At 44.3% G+C, this 19,664-nt stretch overlaps 1 protein-coding gene across 1 annotated transcript in view; it reads right to left on the bottom strand.

Annotated features, from left to right (window-relative positions):
• ITPR1 (inositol 1,4,5-trisphosphate receptor type 1) overlaps positions 1-19,664 on the bottom strand; it is a 150,268-nt gene that overhangs the window by 109,366 nt on the left and 21,238 nt on the right. Inside the window, exons 5-7 of the mRNA XM_085236225.1 lie at positions 4,259-4,374; positions 1,424-1,510; positions 321-479 (exon numbers count right to left, since the gene is read on the bottom strand). Of these exons, the coding sequence (XP_085092351.1) occupies positions 321-479; positions 1,424-1,510; positions 4,259-4,374 (362 nt within the window). The remainder of the gene's footprint in view (positions 1-320; positions 480-1,423; positions 1,511-4,258; positions 4,375-19,664) is intronic.

Here is a 19,664-nt window from a genome sequence, read left to right as displayed (position 1 = left end):
AGCTAGCAACACCAAAAGCTTAGATGCTAATCACTTACTCTAAATCTGCTGAAGAACCTCAACAGTTCCTCTCATTTAGAACTGGACAGGAACTGTGCACAGCTACCATAATTAAGCCCCTTATTCCTTCCGATGTTCACCATTCCGTGTTTTCAAAATACAGGTCACCATCGCAATTTTTTCCTCTCCCTCTTGACAGGAAAAAGGTTGTTTCTGCAACATCATGCACTAAAAGACCTGTGCATTTCATTAGTTGCATGACAGACCTCCTTGCAAGCTGCATGCAAGCAATACATGAAGATGATTTTCTCAGCACTTACGCTGTCTCCGATGGAGCGCAGCTTGTAGAATGGCTGTATGTAGAACCAGGAGCCTTCATTTCCAGCTTCATCCAAGGTCACCCTCATGGCATTCTTCTCTAATAGAGCTGGCAGTCTCTTATTTACTGTTAAGTATTTGTTACTTTTTAAGTGAAGCAGCTAGAATAAGAATTAGAGTTCAGTTCTAGGAATGCTCGCTTTTCCTCCCTCAACAGACAGTGAGCACATATAGGACAACCACAGTATTACTCAGGAATCAAAATAAAACCTAAATCATGTTATAGGAAAATCATGATGAATTCAGGCACGTTTCTGCTGGTGCTTATTTCAGTAGGCACACTGTGCTCCTGCACAAAGCCCTTCCAGCTAACCTAACTGCACATGCTTTAGGACGTGCCAAATGGTAAAGGCCAAGCAGCCAACTTCATGCAATAAGAAAGCCCACTCTGTTGTGCCCCTTGTCACCCACTGCCTTGAATTAGGGCAAATCAGAACTAGTGGGTAATTATCCCTACTTCTGAAGGGCTGCAGCACCAAATCTACTGGAAGGTAAGTCTGCTTTGGTTTCAGGGTGATCCAGCATCTGCTCATATTATACTCCAATTATTAAGGCGCGCCTTTTTCAACTATGTAGTTACTGTACTTTTCATTTTTCTTGGGTTTGACTTCAATATTTTTCAGTCCCCAGTACATGGTATAGCCTTTACTTAAATGGACTGTAACTGCTTATATGGGTTCACTTTCCTCTGTGGCAGATTACCATTTGATGTCTGATCACCTGACTGCAAGAAATTGTGTTTGGAACTGCAGTGTCTGTGCCATTTCCACACAGCCAGCGATGCAGCAGCACAGAAAACATTCCCAGTGAAATCATTACATGACCTTGGAGGAGAAAAAGCACAGCTAATCCATCACAAAAAAACATTGGTCTATCTGCATCCCTATGGAGATCAGACCTTGCTTCACGGGATCACACTTCACAGTGCTGCCACACTACCCAAAACTACAGATTCTTCTCAATGAACTTCATGAATTTGCAGTCACACTCCATAGGATTTTGCTGGAAGTCCTCCATTCGGTTTGCAGAGATGCTCACAACTCACCTGGATAACATTGCCATACTGGATAACCGTTCCCAGCAGCTTTCTGTTCTCAGTTTCGTTCTGCTTCTTTTCCAAATCGGCTGCATGCTGAAATCAGAGCCAAACAATTTCTTTGCTGTTTTATAGCCAGTGTGGCCAAAGCACCAAGGTTATCTGTAAGTGTTTCACAGAACTGGGAAAAAATGAGTGCACGAGACAGCGTATGTTCCTCTTTGTAATTTCCAACAGCATCATTTCTTACTCATTTTTTCAATTGTTTGGGCAGCTGGACACCATTTAAACAACACATATTTTGAATTTAACAATATTTTGGAATAAAAAATGAGATAAAAAAAGACAGAAGAGAAATAAATAAATGTTTTATCATATACCTGATCGTAGAGCAGGATTAAAATATATATATATATATATATTAGCTACTGCATAGGAAGAGTTACCTGCACACTATATTCAAGTTCCATAACCTTCAGCTCATACAGAATTTCTTTTTCTTAGAATATTGCTATGGATGATAACCAGCTCTATCTACATGAGAGCTTGGAGTACAGCTGCTCACTCAAACTCAAAAAAAACCCCAAAACATTCAGAAATAGAGTGTTGCATAAATTGTTACATAATTTTCTTTTTATTATTGAAAAACATTTTCTTTTCCTTGACTTCAGAGTGCAGAATCAATAAAGATTTATTCAGGTAATACAGCAGTCCCTCAGCTATCCATGACAACATTCAAGAAGAATCCTCTGCCTGCACAGGGTGGGTATCACATTTTTGTAAACAAAGGACATAGTGTGTTCTGTGGAAACGTGATTAAGACTTCAGACTGATTTCAAAACCATACCCCACATCTGACTGTCACTCAAGGAGAAGCACTTTCTCTGGCCACTAGATGTCAGCTTCTCAAGCAGCACTGATTCATGATACCAAAGAAAGACAAGTGTCCCAGATTTTAAATCCCTTAAATGGCATTAACTTAAAATAACCTGACCTCAGCAGTGAGCATGCCGCAGCAGACAATAAATTGCACCAGCAGGCAAATAGAAGCCAAAAAAGGCAAGTGAATATGACTAAATCCTGCATCGCTGATCTTCATAAAAATGACGTGTCCCGTTAAAGAAATCTAGTTATGTGCAGAGATAACAGTTGCATGCACACATTCTGGGGACACAGCCTGCTTCCCCCCCACCATATATTACACAAAATGCAGAGGTTTTAGTGTCTTCCATGTACCAACAAGTGACATCTACTCATATAACTGGCAGAAAAGAGTTTTGGTATACAAACAACGTACACGTGGTCAAATCATTTTAAATGCATGCACCAGACTCGGGTGCTGAGATCTGACTGAGCACACACCCACCACAGAGGCTCAGCCCTTCTGTGAAAGTCATGTGTGAAACCATTCCCAGCAGACCTGCACAGAACTCAGACTCTCGCAGTGAGCCAAGCAGACAGCAGGTGCACGTGCCTGTATGGACACACTCAGCTGGGGATAAACACTGGAAAAATCAAACCCTGGATCTCTGCAGGGACCCCATCAGAAAACAGTCAAGTAACAGACCCAGACACCTGAACTGGAAGATACTAAAGGAAGAGAAGACAACTTTAAATGACACAGTAATCCAGCTCAATTACACAGTGTCTTCCCCATGTGATACAGCATTTAGAACATACCTTTCCTTAAAATACATGAACTTGCATTTATACTACGCAGGCATCAACTCTCCCCTCCCCTAACACATCAGAAAACATAAAACCAGAAACCTCTGACACTTAAAGCTTGATGGCAAGGCCTCCTTTTCACATCATATAGAGGGGGAAGGAGAAACACAGCACAAGGGACTGACCTCTGTGCTACAGCCAGTGAAGAAGTAACTTTCACCAGACCAAGTTGTCGCTTCTGGGTTATAAAATTATGTTTTCAGAAGCAAAATGAGTCTAACAGTCTCAGTAAAATGCAGGAGCAAGGCAGCCATATGGCAATCAGCAAATGACACTCTCCTACAGGGCCATTTTGTATTTCTGTCTTCAATGAGCTTAATATAGGCTTTAAGAAACTAAAAATACTTAGAATTGTAATTTTGACATGAAGCACTCCAGCCTATGTAATTTTAACATAAACATGTGTTTTATTTAACTCTAAAGTCAACAGATGGTATTTAAGTTAGTTGGCTTTTTTTTTTTTTTTTAAATAAAAAAATAGCAACTCTAAAAACAGCAATCAACTGCCTGGCTGGGTTTTCAACTACTGAACAGCATCTTACCCAGAAAAATATTAAATACTGCAAGCTAATAAGGAAAGAGAGGCAGTCTGGCCTTATAAATTAGTCATAATTACCCAGCAACCTTTACATAGATCCAGCAGCAGCATTTACATGAGAAACCTCAGCAGATCTGTCAGCCTTACTTCGCTCAGATGGCACCAACCAGCACAGCTAACAGCCATCACTTCATGCGCTGAGCTGCAATCCCAAGAGTCTGCTCCTCTGAGCAGCTGTCTGCACGATCCTGCTTTCATGCTAAAAAAGTACAGGCCCACAAAGAGCACCACTACGGTCAGCACAGGTTACCAAGAGAAGTTTAAATGGCTGTAACTCCAGCCTGGTACCACACATCCCGCTGTTCGGACACAGCCTTTGAACAGTATGCCATCACAAAGCAAAAGGTGTTTAAAAGTGACATCTCAGTCAGTGCCTCAAAAGGAGTCTTGTATAATGATTTCTACACCCTCTGCTGGTGCCTCCTTGGTAACTGTGGCAAGGTGACTGGAAATGCTTCTTTAAAGCAGTACAGATTAGAGTGGTTATAATCAACGAGCACCAGAACCTGAATACTTACGTGCAGTTTGTTGAGTAGCACTGCATCTGTCGTGCTGTTAGCTCCTGGCTTTGCTGCTTTCCAGAACTGTTTTTGAGCAGAGTACCGGTTCATGGGACATAGTTTGAACAGACAATCTACAAAAACAATGAAATAAGCACGGAAATTGCTTCAACCATTTGTAATTAACTAGGATTTTGCTGCTAGTATTGTCCAAATATTTCGGCAGCAAGGAAAGATTTATAAACAAATTCCAGAAAGCTCTTGGTCAGACGCATGCTTTTTTGGGCAACAGGAATGTTGCCCCACGAATGATAAAAATTAACTGCTGCTGCCAAACATCTGATGCAAGACCGGAAAATTCACCGCTTGTCCCAGTCCGAAAACCCATTGTACTAAAATGGTAACACTTCTCAATGCTTTCCCAGGCAAACTGATCCATCTTACACACTTTCATATCTTGCTTTTCATACTTCGGCAAGTACGTTGCATCACCCAGTGTGATTGTTTCAAGGTTTTGTTTGTTTGTTTTAAATGAGTCCCTTCTATTGCTAAGGAAAACAAGGCACAAGAAACTGGTGACAACCGCACAGTAAGGCAGTGAGCAGAAGAAAACACCCCTATGTGACAGTGTGAAGAAGCAGAGGCACTCAGCGCACAGCCCAGAGGCAGAGGTAACCCCAGGGATGCCGGGTTCATCACCAAGTTCAGCACCTCTGTTTATTTAACATTCTGCCCAGCAAAAGTCAGGGATTACAGCTGATAAGCCTCATTAAAAATACATTTTTATATTCAAGAGATGCTAGCTTATCAGTAATACAACTGAATTAGCTGTATTTACTATTTTTTGCCCACGTACTGCTAAGCAACCATACACGCAAGTAAACAAATCAAGCTATTCAGAGGGCACCCAAAGCAGCAGCCTGCATGTTTGAGCACAGTGCCCCACATGCCAGCACAGCCGTTCCCAGCACCTCTTTGGAAACAACGTGGCTGTAAGGCTTCTGGCTGCTACCTCACATATCTTAGAGGCACATCAGGTGCATGACCTGCAGCAGGCTGGAGCAGCAGGGAACGCTGAGCCCCATCTGGAGCACTGACCTCACAGCACTCGGGCACTTCCCAGGCATGCACTCTTCCACCTATTTTTCTTTTAGATGAAGATGAATCACAGCAACTGACAACACAGAGCAGCATTCAGAGCTGCTGCAGGATGGCACTTTCAGTGAAGATGATGCGTTGTAAGCAACACACCAGTCATAAAATTTTCTATTTTTGCTTAAACCGTCAGTTCACACAATGACAGCAATTAACAGAACCACACGGAAGAATTAATGGTATGCCAGATTTAGTCACTGTGCAAGCACACTTGCTTCCAGCCTCTTCAATCACAGAAGTTTCCCAGCCAGGCTTCACTCCTACCTGCAGAGCTGCTTGCAGCAACCCCCCTTGTGAGCATTTGACCTTGTCCCACACCACAGAGAAAAACATGGCATGTTTTTCTTAGATTTCTTCCTAGGTAAAAAGCTACAAACAGTAAAACACACCCAACGTTTCTATTCTTCATTGTAGGAGATCTGTTTCTTTAGCAGCTGAGGAGACAAACCAGGTGTAATTTGGCTTTCACCTCAACACAGTCACTGGAGGCTGGTTGGAGCAGCGCATTTCACCACAGATCTACAAGCTTTCTGACCATAAATAAAGATTGATTTGCAGACTCTACAGGCTCACGTTTCCAAAAATCAACATGCAACTACAAGTCAGTTGAGTACCACCATGGTCAGAAGTCTGCAATCCACAGCACGGCTGTGTCAGAGAAAGCAAGCTCTTATCAGACTCTGCCCTCGGGTAAGTTGGGCCTATTTCTAACAGATCTAAGATGAAGCCAAAGCAGTGAAGAATCTCACTGACTTTCCTGTAGACAAAAGCCCAGCTCTCTGCTCTCTCCCCTGCCTATGGGCTCAGGAAGATTTATTGACTATGAGAGCGGAGAGGTGCTGGAACAGCTGCCCAGAGAGGCTGTGGATGCCCCGTCCATCCCCAGAGGTGTTGAAGGCCAGACTGGATGGGGCCCTGGGCAGCTGGGCTGGTATTAAATGTGGAGGTTGGTGGCCCTGCCTGTGACAGGGAGGTTGGAGATTCATGATTCTTGAGGTCCCTTCCAACCCTGGCCATTCCGTGATTTACCAAGCCAATAAATAAAGCCATCGCTGCAGAGTTAATCACATCATACCAAACACTGCTTGTTGAACTTCACCTGCTAAGGAATGCATTTGGTGTTCAGATCTTCGTAAGAAGCAGCGAAAGGAGGCAGAGTCACACACTGAGCAAGCAGAAAAATGAAATGCTACATAACTGCTGGTTAAGAGAGGGCACGCTGTCAAGCACAAACACTGAACAAAGGTCCTGCCGGGAGGAAATAAGCACCCACGTAACCGTGTATTACCTCGTTGTGCACATGCACAAAGGGAATGAATGGGATTTATATAGACACATACTAAACATGTGTTTCGAGCCTTCCAGGCTAAATTCTGCTCTTCTGTCAGCAGTCGTTTTGCCTCAAGTGAAGAGGACTTGGCACATAAACGCATGTGAGTTCTCACTGTTTGGGCATTGGGATCTCCACCCAGGTTCCGCCACCTGAAACTCATAGAAATACACCAGCAACGTGTGGTCGCCCTCTGCATGCATCAGAAACACAGAGGGATAATGAAGGGATACCATAAACACTAGAAAATACCATGTCCAGAGGTATGCTGGGATGTGGTGAAGGAATACCCCCCTCCAGGCCAACTGCTCCAACCACAACTGCCCCTTTGGACAGATCCAACTGCAGAGCACTTTCAGAGGAGGAAAAACTACAAACACGAAGATACTTCACTAAGCCATTTATAAAACCTGCTGAGTATTTAACACCAACACAGCTACTCCTTCATTACTTGATTAAAAAAAAAAAAAAACAACTGCTTTTTGCACAGCAATACCAAAATTAAAAGATTAGCAAATCCCCACTGGAATTTAGCAGTTGCTCTTTCTTGTGTTCTGTACCTCCATAGCTAGTATTTCCCCAAGGGTGAAACCCACTCACAGTAGAGAATAAATACAAGAAAATAATAAAATCAGCATCCTAGAAAAAAAAATAACAGGGCAGAAGATGAAGAGGCAATGCATCTGGCAGTGAGGGAAACATGGGACATCCAAGCTCTCAGTGCCAGTTACAAAAGTCTCCCAGTGCTAACATGTTCACAAAGATGATGACATTCCACAAAGATGAAGAAATTATTTCAAGACAATGAAGACCCTTTCTGTGTTTAATTGAAATATTTTCATGCAGGAGATATACAGAATAGAAAAATACATATATTCAATTCCATGCAAGTTTCACCTTCCCAGCAGCCCTTGCACCACTACATTGTCTATTTCTATACTTGTTCTTTTTGACATTTAAAACGAATAGATGACAGCCTAAGAGGCTCAAAGAATATAGAACAAAAGCAGCTACAGGAATGTGTTCATTATTAATCATTTCTGCATTTCCATAAAGAAGGGGGAAAAAAGAACCCGATCTACTGAAATGGCTGTCTTTGTGATGAGAAGACATCCTTTCATTTTCACTTTGCAGTGAACGAGCTTTGCTCAGAGTAGAGCAGGAGTGTTTCAGGTCAGAACTGTGTCAGGACACACTGAATGTTTGCCCCACTATCCCAGCAGAGCCCACTCTGCTCCAGTCAGCAGCTCCAGCCAAAGCAGCAGGAAAACAAACCTCAACTGCCAGCAGAAGAGCACTGAAGTCCTCTCTCACGCTGCCAACAGTTTGGTCATGGGAACAACTGGGAAAAATATCAATGCAGGTCAAAAGGACACCTGTATATCAAGCTGACAGATCTCACTCATCATGATCACACATGTCACTGCAAGGCAACCAACACTTTGAGATTCCAACTCTGGACCAATTACACGACAAAATTATCAGAAATTTCTGCTGCTGTGGAATCTGTTGCATCTCACCCTTTCCAAGAAATTTCAATGCTTTTCTTTTTAAAGCACAAAGTAAAAATCCCCCTTGCAGCTAACACTTCAATGGAAAGGCTGTGTGACCTGTGATTTGAAGATATTTTTTAATGTTAAATTAACAACCCTCCATTCATATCTGCAAGATGTTATGGCAACGGCTCTCCTGCCATTGTACTCATTTACGAAGAATTCTACTGATGGAAATCACTACTTCATTTGTCAAGCTGTAACAGTGTAGGAAATAAGGTAGCTATTATTAACTTAGAGCTGATGCATGAAATCAAGGAAAGAAATAAACCACAACAGTGGTTTCAGAGCTAAAGAAATCACACATTTGAAAGATGGACACTGAATATCAATGTCTATTCAATCAAGAGCACTCATTAATGTGATACGCATTAAAAAGCAACGGTGTTTTAAATGGGAAGCAGAATGTGACTCCACACAGTGCTGTTAGTAACTCTGCAATAACTAACAGCGTGCCAAGATGCACCGTACAACCAAACACTGCTGTGGGATAAGGCTGCTCCTTGGTTAAAAATGAGCAAGGTAACTTCATTCCAAGCAGGAGGAGAAGCACGCAGCTCCTCCCGCAGGGAAAAATAACTTCACCGTGCTCTGCACACGTGGCCATGCCTCGGGGAAAACAGAATGAAAGCAAAGACAACACGCACAACACAACAAGCAAAGGCTCCAGAAGCCCTCCTAACCACAATGGTAACAAAGTGCCCAAAAAAACACCAAAGGAAGAGAAACACCTTTAAGTAAACATTTTAGGTACCGAAGAGTTCAGGATACACCAGTGTTTGTTTTATTTCTGCATGTAACCTCTTTGGTCTCCTTCAAAAAGAAAGCTGCTACTCGAAAAGAGAGAAATATTTAGACACTACATATACAGGCAGTTCCAAAAGGAAACATTTGCAGGAAAGACCAGTTACGTTTTTCAACCTCTGGTATGAGCAGTGCTGAGTAAAGGTGCTTCATGAAGACGCAAAGCCCCAAGGAGCAGCAACACCAGCAGTAGGAACGAAGGCCAGCTGTGTTTCACCACGACGTACCACCCAGCAGCACCACGAGGACATCACTCCCTGAGGCAGCCAGGAGTCAACACAACTCCCTGAGAAACCTGGTGGGCAAAGAGTGCCTGTCTGCGTCACTGGGAGCGTTTTGGAGCACGTCGTATCTATGGATGCTAAGGAGAGGGAAACAAAAAGGCAAAAAACCCTCAACACCTAAAGGAACACATGAGAAGAGTTCACAACTGCATGCGTTAATTAGGAGTAACCCAGGATCTGAAGAAAGCTGGTGGTTTCAGGCAGCATTTTTACTGTCTTAGTTCATCTCTGCCTCTGGTCCTGCACGAGAAGAAATCCTGGACAAAGCTCACCAAGAGGCAAGTCTGAGGGACGGCCCCTTCCCTCTCCCACAGAACTGAAAACTAAGTCCTGCATGCAGCAAGGAGAAATATGTCATACTTTATACAAAGGGGATTCAGCAAACTAAGATACGTAAGCACTGCAGAAGCATTTTTAAATAAAGCACCTTGGCTTCAACCTTTGTCAGAGCCTCGAGAGCTGTACTCTTAACTCAGGAAGCCATCCTCTATTTCCTTTTTAATAGTTTACACGATAAATCCCACTGCGAGGCACTAAAACACAAGTGTCAGAATACGAACACTGCGACATTCTTCCTTTGGGTCTTTTCAGTGTCTGTCTGTAGCATTTTCTACCAGCAGCATCTGCTGCCTGCACTTCATTTTATTTCAACTGTTCCCTCTTTGGAGATAATGTCCATGTTTGCTTCTTCACTTGTTCCTGCTGCTCCAGGATGGAGTTGCAGCCCCAGACGGGCCAGGAAGCGGGGCAGGAGGCGGGGAAGGGCTTGGATATGGAGCACGGGAAGAGCAAGGAGTAGATCAAATTTCTAACACCATCTGAACTCATCAGTGAGGAGCAGTACGGAAAGAACAAGGCCGGGCTGTTAGAGCCGGCTGAACAGCACAATGGAAGTTGCTTCTGTTTAAACACATTCAGTGTGCCGGCTGTAAGAAAGAAGCCACCACACATCACAGAAGGCAAAAGGTAAAATTTTCAGCTGTTCAATACAGTAACTTGATTTTCAGCCTTTAATGCACTTCAGCCAAATGCATTTGGCTTAGGCAAAAAGCTCGTGTAGTGTCCCACGTTAGAGGGACACTATAGAAATGCTTGATAACGTTACTGAAGTCTAGGTTAGAGGAACCGAAGAAATAAAAAACCTGAACTCAGTGCTTCAATTCTTCACGTGGTAACAGCATGCTTGGGATACCTCGACTCAAAGGCCCGTTGGTTCCTGCCTGCTCACTCCCCAGGTCGTGGCCCTGCTGCCTTCCACACAACTGCCCACATTGCTGCTTCACAGGGCTGAAAGACCCTCAGAAAGTTTATTCAGGTCATCCTTTTCTCAAAGGCAGAAGTAGCCATACCTGTTCCATCCCTGACATAGTTCCTGTAGCAATCTATCCCTGTGCTCCACTATTTCTGTACCCAACTTGTTTGTTTTTACAATTCAAGCCCATTGCTTCTTCCTCTTTCCATGCTCACAGGGCCAACAGAACATCCCAGCCGGGTGCTGTGCCCAAAGCTGCCAAAATGCAAGCCTGTTCCTGACCACTGCACTCTGTTGGCTCCTATCTTCCTTGAAGAACAAGGTGCAATATTACACAGCATGCTCCACATGAGGCTCTGCCAACAAGTCAAATAGGGAAAAAAAAAATTTACTATTTGGCATCTGTTCTTTTTATATATTCCAAAGCAGTATCTGCACTTTTACTGACAGCACAGCATTGACTCCTCCTGTTCCAAATGCAGTTCCTACAAAACCTAGACCCTTCCCCAGGGCACTGCAGCATGTGCCTATATTCTCTCCCTGGACCACTGGCCAGCTCAGTGCTTTGCCAGATACCCCCACTGAACTGCAGTGATATTTTTGAACACACTTCTTCATTTTTCATGATAATCGAATGAATTTCCAAGTTGTGTTTGCTCTGTAAGGCTTGCAGCTGCTTGCAGCAAACCTACCAGCAGCATGGCACAGAGCAGTACCCATAAGGTGCTGCCACATGTTCCAATTTCCAATAAATGGGTGATGGATGGACTTAAGCAGCACTATGTGCAGGGCTTAGCAAAGCAAAGAAAAATGGAATAACAACAAAATAAGCCAGACCTGCCTTAATTATAGGAAACAACATCCTGGATTTGAACAGATCAGCCATGCTGCTGAGCTGAGCTCCAGTCTCACGCACATAGGGTTTAACACCAGTGTCTCCATCCATTTTCCCAGTGTAAAAGCTTTATTCCTCACTTCCTGTGCTTGGCTGAATCTTTCACCTCACTTACTGAGGCCCTCTCCCTGTCTCTACTTTAAACAGTCACCCTCCTTTTGGCAGGGGACCAGAGATGCTCTTGCTGAAGCCCATCGAGCGATGCCTCCCAATCTGCCTAGCTCCCTCCTTCATGTTTGCCACTCCTCTGCTCAGGAACAGAGCACACAGCACACCAACAAATCATGCAGCTCATTTAAATCTGGCTGAACCCTCAATGGCACAGCCTTAGCACTGAAGATTGCACACCGACTGCTGTTTTAAAAAGCAGATTATGCTGACGATTATGCTGTGCATACTGTAAGTGCAAGTGCAGCCATGTATGTCATCTGCCCAAACTGCCTGCAGCAGCACAGCAGTGTGCTGCAGCGCAGGACAAAACACTTGGAGCACTTCTACAGCGTACAATATTCAGCTAGTGCAGAGAGTTAAGCTCTGCCAGCGCTGCTGCTGGAACAAAATCCACAGCTTCAGAGATCAAAAATGAAAGTGGAAAATAGTCCTAAACTAGTAAAGCAGCCCCTTCCAGGAACAGCCAAACAGCACTACTTGACCAAATAAGGCGAGTGAAAGCTCTGAGCCAAAGCAGCAAACCCACGTTGTATTAAAGTCAGACAGCTGGACAGCAGAAAGGCGAATCAGCCCATTGCACTGGACCGGGTTGCAAATGGGAAGAACAAATGTGCAGAAAGCAGGAGCGGAAGCGCAGCCTGCCAGCAGAGGCTCACAGGCATTTGTCCCAGCCTGCGGGAGCCTACGCTCCATTCTTACGGGATTTTTCCTTGGTTTTTAATGCAATGCCATCATCCCAAACAAGCTACAGAATCCCTATTGATTACGCCTGGGCAGAGGTGCTGATGGGGCAACTTGCCGTCATCTGCAGCGCCCTGCACTTGGTGCAGTGAGACAGGCAAGAGCAAAAGCCTGCACAGCACAGTGAGTGCAGGGCTGCCACGTGCCTCACCCTGCTGTACAGAGCTGCCCTCGTGCTACTGGACGAAGATGAGCAGAACACTGTCCTTTTTTTCAACTTCAAAAGAGACTGAGCTGAAATTTAATACAGGAAAACAAGGACCTAAAACATCCCTTAAAGGGAAAGTTTAAGGCTCTTTTCTTTAACTCCTTGTCCAGCTAAGCAGAGCTAGAAGTTTGGATTTAGGTGCCATAATGTTACATGAGAACTCCTGCCTCTTTTGACTGGACCGTTTGAGACAAAGGTGAACCCAAACCCAGCATGATGTTGACACTTTCACAAAAGCATGCAAGCAATAGAATTCCCAACTTCTTCAACTCTGCTGCAGGAGCTGCACAAACCCAAGAGGTGCTCCTCTCCCCCGTGCTCCAGGGACTCCCCTCTGCTAATGCCCGGCTCCCACTGACCCTGCAGCAGTGACACCAGTGCTACAGCAACACCAGGCAAGGAGCACCCATCTGCATGCTCAGCCCCAGCACAGCCTGCTTCCCAAACCTATTTAGCCTCAAGAACACAATATTTACCAGTCAATGAGTTTCAAAGCCTATTAATTGGTGCCTTCCCACAGCCTTTGTGAATCAACATATCCATTCATTTCGGTCCCCTCTTCTGCCAGCTGCAAAGAGATGAGTGAATCTGCACATCAGTGTGTCTTGGGCACAGCTGGAGGCCTTCACAGCAACACTGTTAGCTAAAGAAGGGGAGGGGAAAAAGTGATGATATAACCCTTGCCTAGCTAAAGCTACGACCCAGGTAAAGCTTTTCCTTAGCATTCAATGCACACACTTTAGATCCAAGTGTTTTTTCCCAGCCTTCAGTTGATTCTGGGGACGGAATCTATGCGAAGCCCACAGACCACAACAGCAATGCATGGGCACTGCCCAGGGAAGCACCAAATGACTGCCCCAACATTGGGGCCACACGCATCTGACTTGCACTTGTTTCTGAAAAGTCTGGAGAAGAATCAATTTATTCAAGCTACTTCATGCTAGATCCATTTTCCAAATTTCCTTATACACAAATAAGTAAGCATTTTCAGTGTTTTAAGCCATATTTTATCTGCCTTACTGACATAATGACAACACATCAATCAGTGCCAAAGAAAGCTGGATTCAGAGTGATGGACAGCCCGTCCATCACGGTCCATCATGGGAAGGGTTATTAAGTAACACCAGCTGTATCCCCAACTGAGATCCCACATCCCACGCCTGCATCAGTGCAGTCAGCAAGGAGCCCTCCTGGATCACAGACACCATCAGTAGCCACAAAGCAGTGACAAACTTAAAGTTCAGAATAATGGCACTGAAATCTTTCAACATTGCTGGCTCCTCGCTCTTCTTTCCTTTGTTACAATCACTCTTTTTTTCAACTGTTATTTGTATCATAATCACACTAAAAATACTTCCCGGCTGTTGGTGTCAGATGTTCCAGCCTCTACACCCAGATCAACGTCAGGTTTATGCCCTTCTTTCAGATACACTTTCCTTTTTGACATGTGATACTGGCACTGTAGAACAGCAGAAGCATCTATAAGCAGACACTCTAAGAGCCACACCACTGAAAAGCAGCATTTCTCCAAATACACAGAGGCGCAGAGCAATGCCAAGACAACCTTGACCAAGCCCAGGGGGCCATGAAGTGCCCTCACATCGGTTCTGCCATCGTCCCCCTGCCCACCAGCATGGAGAATGCCAACTTGCTCTTCAAAGATCCCTACATGCCTTCAAAGCTTCTCCCGACGATCGCACCCAACTCTTGGCAGCACGGAGCTCTCAGGACCGTTTGCAGGAGCAGATTCGTGCAGCTCTTCCCATTCTCCTCCCCCAGCCTTCCGTGGCCCGAAGCAGCTGCTCCTGCCCACGCCGCCCCACGCTCTCCTCCATGGCAACACTTCTGCGTACCGCAGGGAAATAGAGAGAAAAAGGGATCATTTGTGCCCTCAGATCTAGCACTGGAACAATATTAGCAATCAGGAATCATCGCCTTCTGCAATTCAGTCAGTTGCTGAAATTTCAATTGAGATTGGACTAACTGCACATCAGTGCACCAAGCCCAGCCTGACAGCTGCTTGCCCAGCCTGTAAAGCACAGAAACCCACACAGGATACTGCCTGATGCAGACTGCTGAAGAAGTCACCCTGCAGGTCGCTGTCTCTTATAGAAGGTGTGTTCCATCACACAGCTTCCTTTCTTTCGTTACTACAAGTATCCGTCCAACATCATGTACCCACAGCTCCCTTGGGCTTCTGTCCACTACATGAAGATGAAAAGAAATATTGCAACCCTACCACATCGAAGTGTAGATGGACATAGTTTCTTCCTATACAATCTGCAGATTGATAAAATCTTCCCCTTAACACATATGGAAACATCTCTCACCAGGACACACAACCAATTTCAAAGAGCTGTCCAGTACCACCTCCCAGCACACCGCCACTCCAACAGCAGGCACTGTCCTGAAGGCGCAGGGCTGTAGGGAGGAGCACAGGACAGATACACAGGGGATTTATCCAGGCTCACAGCCAGAACAAGGTGCAATTCAACTTGATGCGGAGATGTCCACCGATGACCCCGTGTGACACAGATCTCAGGTGGTCAAACACTGCTCATTTCTTCTAGCTGAGTTGAAGAAAAAAATGCAAGAAACTTGTTTTCAATTCTTCAGCAGAGATCAGAATAATCCCGGATTACATGGCAATAAATCCTAGCATGTTTATGGAGCAGTCACTTGGAAATGATGGAAAAAAATCTAGATAAACATAACTTTGTATTTGCAAAACAGTAAGTATTTATAAATAAATGCCCTCCTTTCTACTTAGCAATACCAGAGTACGATGCCTTTATACTTCTTTAAAAGTCTAAATATTTAAATTATGTTTAAAATTAGCATAGTGCAAAAGATTCTTCCAATAATGTATCCACCAATAAAAACCATCTTCGGAGGTGGAAGAAAATCTTCGGGCTTCCAGCAAGAGCCACATGCTAGCTGAGATATTCAGAGCAGCTGAGTCACTGTGGTTTTCTGAAATGAGCCTTTAACTACGACTTGAGGGAAGGAACTCGAGTGACAGGCACTTCAAATCACTGAAGGATAAAAGTTAGTCTTTTAAAGTTACTGGGTTTTTAAGTCTAAGGCTGCAGTTCATTTTCCTGCCACTTTTTTTTTCCCCCCCAAGTACTTTGATGTCTAGTTCCCAACACAATGTTTAATTTTAATCCTGTATTAGCCATAATTTAAACTCTGCACAAGCACGGCATCGCTCTTCAAAGCAGTTAACTGCTTGGTGACCAGGATCTATGCCCCAGAGATACTCCTGCAGGCCAGGGATGGCACACAGTGAGCACAAACGTCTGCAGCAATGGATCTGTGGGACTAATCTGAGGGTTTAGCGTTCAGCTCTTTATTTAAAAGATAAAACCAAAACTGTACCATTAACAAATCTCTTCCCATTTCTTGCCGCTGTGCTTTTACAGCTACAGCAGCAGCAGGCCATTAAGGCAAGGAGCAGGCTCACTGTACTTACAGCAACACAGGGCAGACAAGCAGATCCAGCACTTCCTGCACAGTACAGAACACAGGAAATGCATACGTCGGGGGCACCTAGAGGGACAGCATGGCACAGCGAGGTGGAATTAGTTTTGCACGGTCAGTTGACAGCTCCATTTAATCCTCTCCCTGTAATCAGACAAAAGCATTTTGGGCCCAACAGGCCTAGCAAAGGCTCACAAAGATTCTCACTATAGCACAGATATTTCCATAGTGAAAGCTTCAGCACAAAGCTGGAAGAAAGCGCTTTCTGAGAACAGCAATTCCCCCTCCCCGAAAATGTCTGAAAAAAGAATTGCTTTTTCTGACTTATTTCTCTAAGAACTTTCACAGCTTTCCCCACAGTTTTGGTTTGTTTCTTTTTCCCTTTGAATTTCAGAAAGTGAAAAACTCACACGTTTTCCTGTTCTTTTCAACAGTTACGTGAGAGTCTCCCTGCCCACAAACAGCCTCCCCTCCACACAGCCTCATCCGAGGGCATCTTCCCACAGCCCTCACCAAACCGACTGCCACCATCACCCCGTTGCTGCAGCCATTGCTCAGGCCACGTCCGCACCAACTGAAATGAGCTGAGCTGCAACACAGCGGAGGGCTTCCCTCTATCAAACATTTCGTAGAAACAAAGCACTAATTACTCACACTTGTTCTCATCATAGAAACATTTTCTCAGAGCCACGTGCCTCTGAGGTCTTCAAAGCTGCTTGTCAGCACTGGGAATGGGAGGACCAAAAAGCCATGGCGATTGTTGCTGACCATTCAGTGTAACTTTGGCTAAACATTAAGAGCAATTGAATATGAAATCACCCTTTGATTTTTGCACCAGAAAAATTAGAAACTAAGTGCCAGCCATAATATCAAGGTTAGAAGATGCTGATGTGAAATCCTAGTGGATGCTCATATGCGGTACTCCATAAATATAAAAATGTAAGAGGAGGGTATATGTATAGGGAATTTTATATTTTTTTATGTATACTTATATAAATATACATTCACGCACACTCTACCTATAAGGAGACCAGAAGATGGATAAGCTGTTAAATTCCAAATGACTCTCTGCAGACAAATTCTGACCCAAATGCAGAATTATCATTTGTCAAGTTGTCCCATATTTCAGCACTAATGCTGTGATATACAATAACCACACAAAGAAGTAGGGAATATTGGATAAGGATGAAATTGTCAGTTCTTCCTCTTTCCGAGGTTGATTTGCTACTTTTACTGAAGGGAAATCAAGTACTGAAGCTACCACTCCATAGATTATTTATCCCAAATTCCCACAACACAAAACCTTTAAGAACACAACTGATAGCATATGGGGAAAAAAAAAAAAAGCATATTTGAAATTAGAACTTGTAAATCATATTTGAAGGATCTTCTCCTTGTTGTCATTCTTTATGACCAGGGCCATCTGCCTGACAAGGAGTAGGAGGGTATCAATTTTCTGCCTATTTTAGCATTCAGCAGCAATAGCTATCTTTAAGGCCTGCGTTGCCTTCAGACTTTATCCTCCAGTCCTTAAGACATCAGCTTGCAGGGTGCTGGCACTGCTGTTTGAAGCATGGAAGATGGATGTGCTGTGTGGTGTTGGGCCATGAGCACACAGTGCCTGCAGCCCTAGCCAGATGCTCCTGCAGCCCCCAGTGAAGGGGCACAATTCCTGTTTCCCAGAAAAACTCAGTAACCAAGTTCCTCCTGCAGTCCAGTACTACAAGTTCTGTTGGCTTTCCAGCATCACTCTGTTGTGATCATACAAGTACGGGATAACATACTTGCTTTTAAATCAGTATGTTTCTGAAAAACAGAAGCCAACAAATTCCAAGACACAACTTTTGCACAATATTGAAGTTATGAGATATGAACGAAGAGCAAAAGGTAGCTGGATGCCTTGGAAAGGAGCATCTACAGGAAGGAGCAGAAGAATGCTGAAATTTGGCTTCATCACAGACAGCCAAGACTCTTCTCGATCTGTGTCACCATAAATTCACCACATCGTTCTTCAGCCCTGCTCTGAAACCTTTGGTGCTGATTAATCCAAATCTGTACACGGGGCTGATGGAGCATTCATCAAGTCAGTACCACCATTTCTGCTTTCTGAAGTGAGCCAGAACTCCAGCTCAGTCCTCTCTGGACACGCTCACTATCCCAGCATGTTCAGGCTCTAACAATTCACTGCGGAGTCTACAGGGAGGGAAGCAAACATTTCCTCTTTGCACAGAGAGACTGATTACATTCTAATAATACTGAGATTTATTCTTGTTTCTTAGAAAACAAGCCCCAGCTTTACAGCCTAAGGAGCAGTCCTGGGCTGGAATCCCTAACACAAACAACTCTGCTCGTACCCCGGTCCCAAAGGCTGCGGGGCACCGTCCCTCCCAAACCCTGCCTTCCTGGGCTGGTTAAAGTTAGCTGGTGCTGGTTGGGGACCACGTGCTGCTATGGAGGGGGAAGGATTTCTGTGGATAGAGCCAAGATTTTTTCCTTTTCAGGATGGCTACTCTCTCATCCAGTTCTCACTTCCTCATGCCTGCAAGTCCTGTGCTTATTTTTTCCCTTGTATAATTTTTAACTTCAACAAGCAGAAGGGCTGACATTCACTGAATACGAGGTCTAAGTGCTACCAGATTGTTTTTGCATAGCAAAGCGTTTTGTACCCTTAATAAAATCTGAACCAGAGATAATCTGTTCCAGCTAAAGCAGGAGCAAATCCTGCAGCAGTGCTTTGAGCAGTGTCACTGCTTCTCTGCCGGCCGTGGAGCGTGGATGTGATTCCTTACTCCAAGCATCGGACTGAGAGCCACGGAAAGATTCCTCACCTGAAATACAAGGAGTTCTGTTTTCACTGAACTTCTGTAAGTTACATAATCAAAACACAGTAATTGCCAATATGAGAAATCAACACCAAGTATTTTCACAAATTAGGTACAAACTTAACTGTAACTCAAGTATCTCCTAATGGACTGAATAATACACATTTCATTGAAATAAAATTTTCCAGGAACACTGCATTTAGCATCAATCTGTAATGGCTATTCCAGTATCTGAAACATTCCCATGAGACGTGACAGCCTGAAGGCTCTGACTTTCACAATAAGGGGACAGCAGTTAGCTGTCCGGAGGCTCCCCAGGCCTCTGCTTCCCCGAACTGTTCCAGGCACTGCTTCTGCTCTAACCTGGTGATGAGCACAGAGGCAGAAGTTTGAACGGCAAGACCGTCCTGAAAGAAGAACCCAAATCCTGCAATGGAAATGAAGGAGCATTCAATCTCCAGCAGCCATATGGGAACAGAGGAAGATGCAGATGTCACAGGCTGCTCGCTGTAGACACCCGGACAGGGTCTGGCTTTCACTACAGCCCATTTTTATTGCTTGCTATGCTCATCCAAGGCCTCACCATTCTCATTTTCCGACTGCTCTCAGACAAACTGAATCACTGCCAGCATTACTTCCCAGACTTACAGCTGCAGAGGTACCACCAGCTTGATTAATCTCCCCCAGATTTGCATTTTTTTCATATTTATACCCCAAAAAACCAAC

Source organism: Meleagris gallopavo, chromosome 14 (assembly GCF_905368555.1).
Source record: "Meleagris gallopavo chromosome 14, MGAL_WU_HG_1.1, whole genome shotgun sequence".
Lineage (NCBI taxonomy): Eukaryota > Metazoa > Chordata > Aves > Galliformes > Phasianidae > Meleagris > Meleagris gallopavo.
This window is presented reverse-complemented; position numbering and strand designations above follow the sequence as displayed.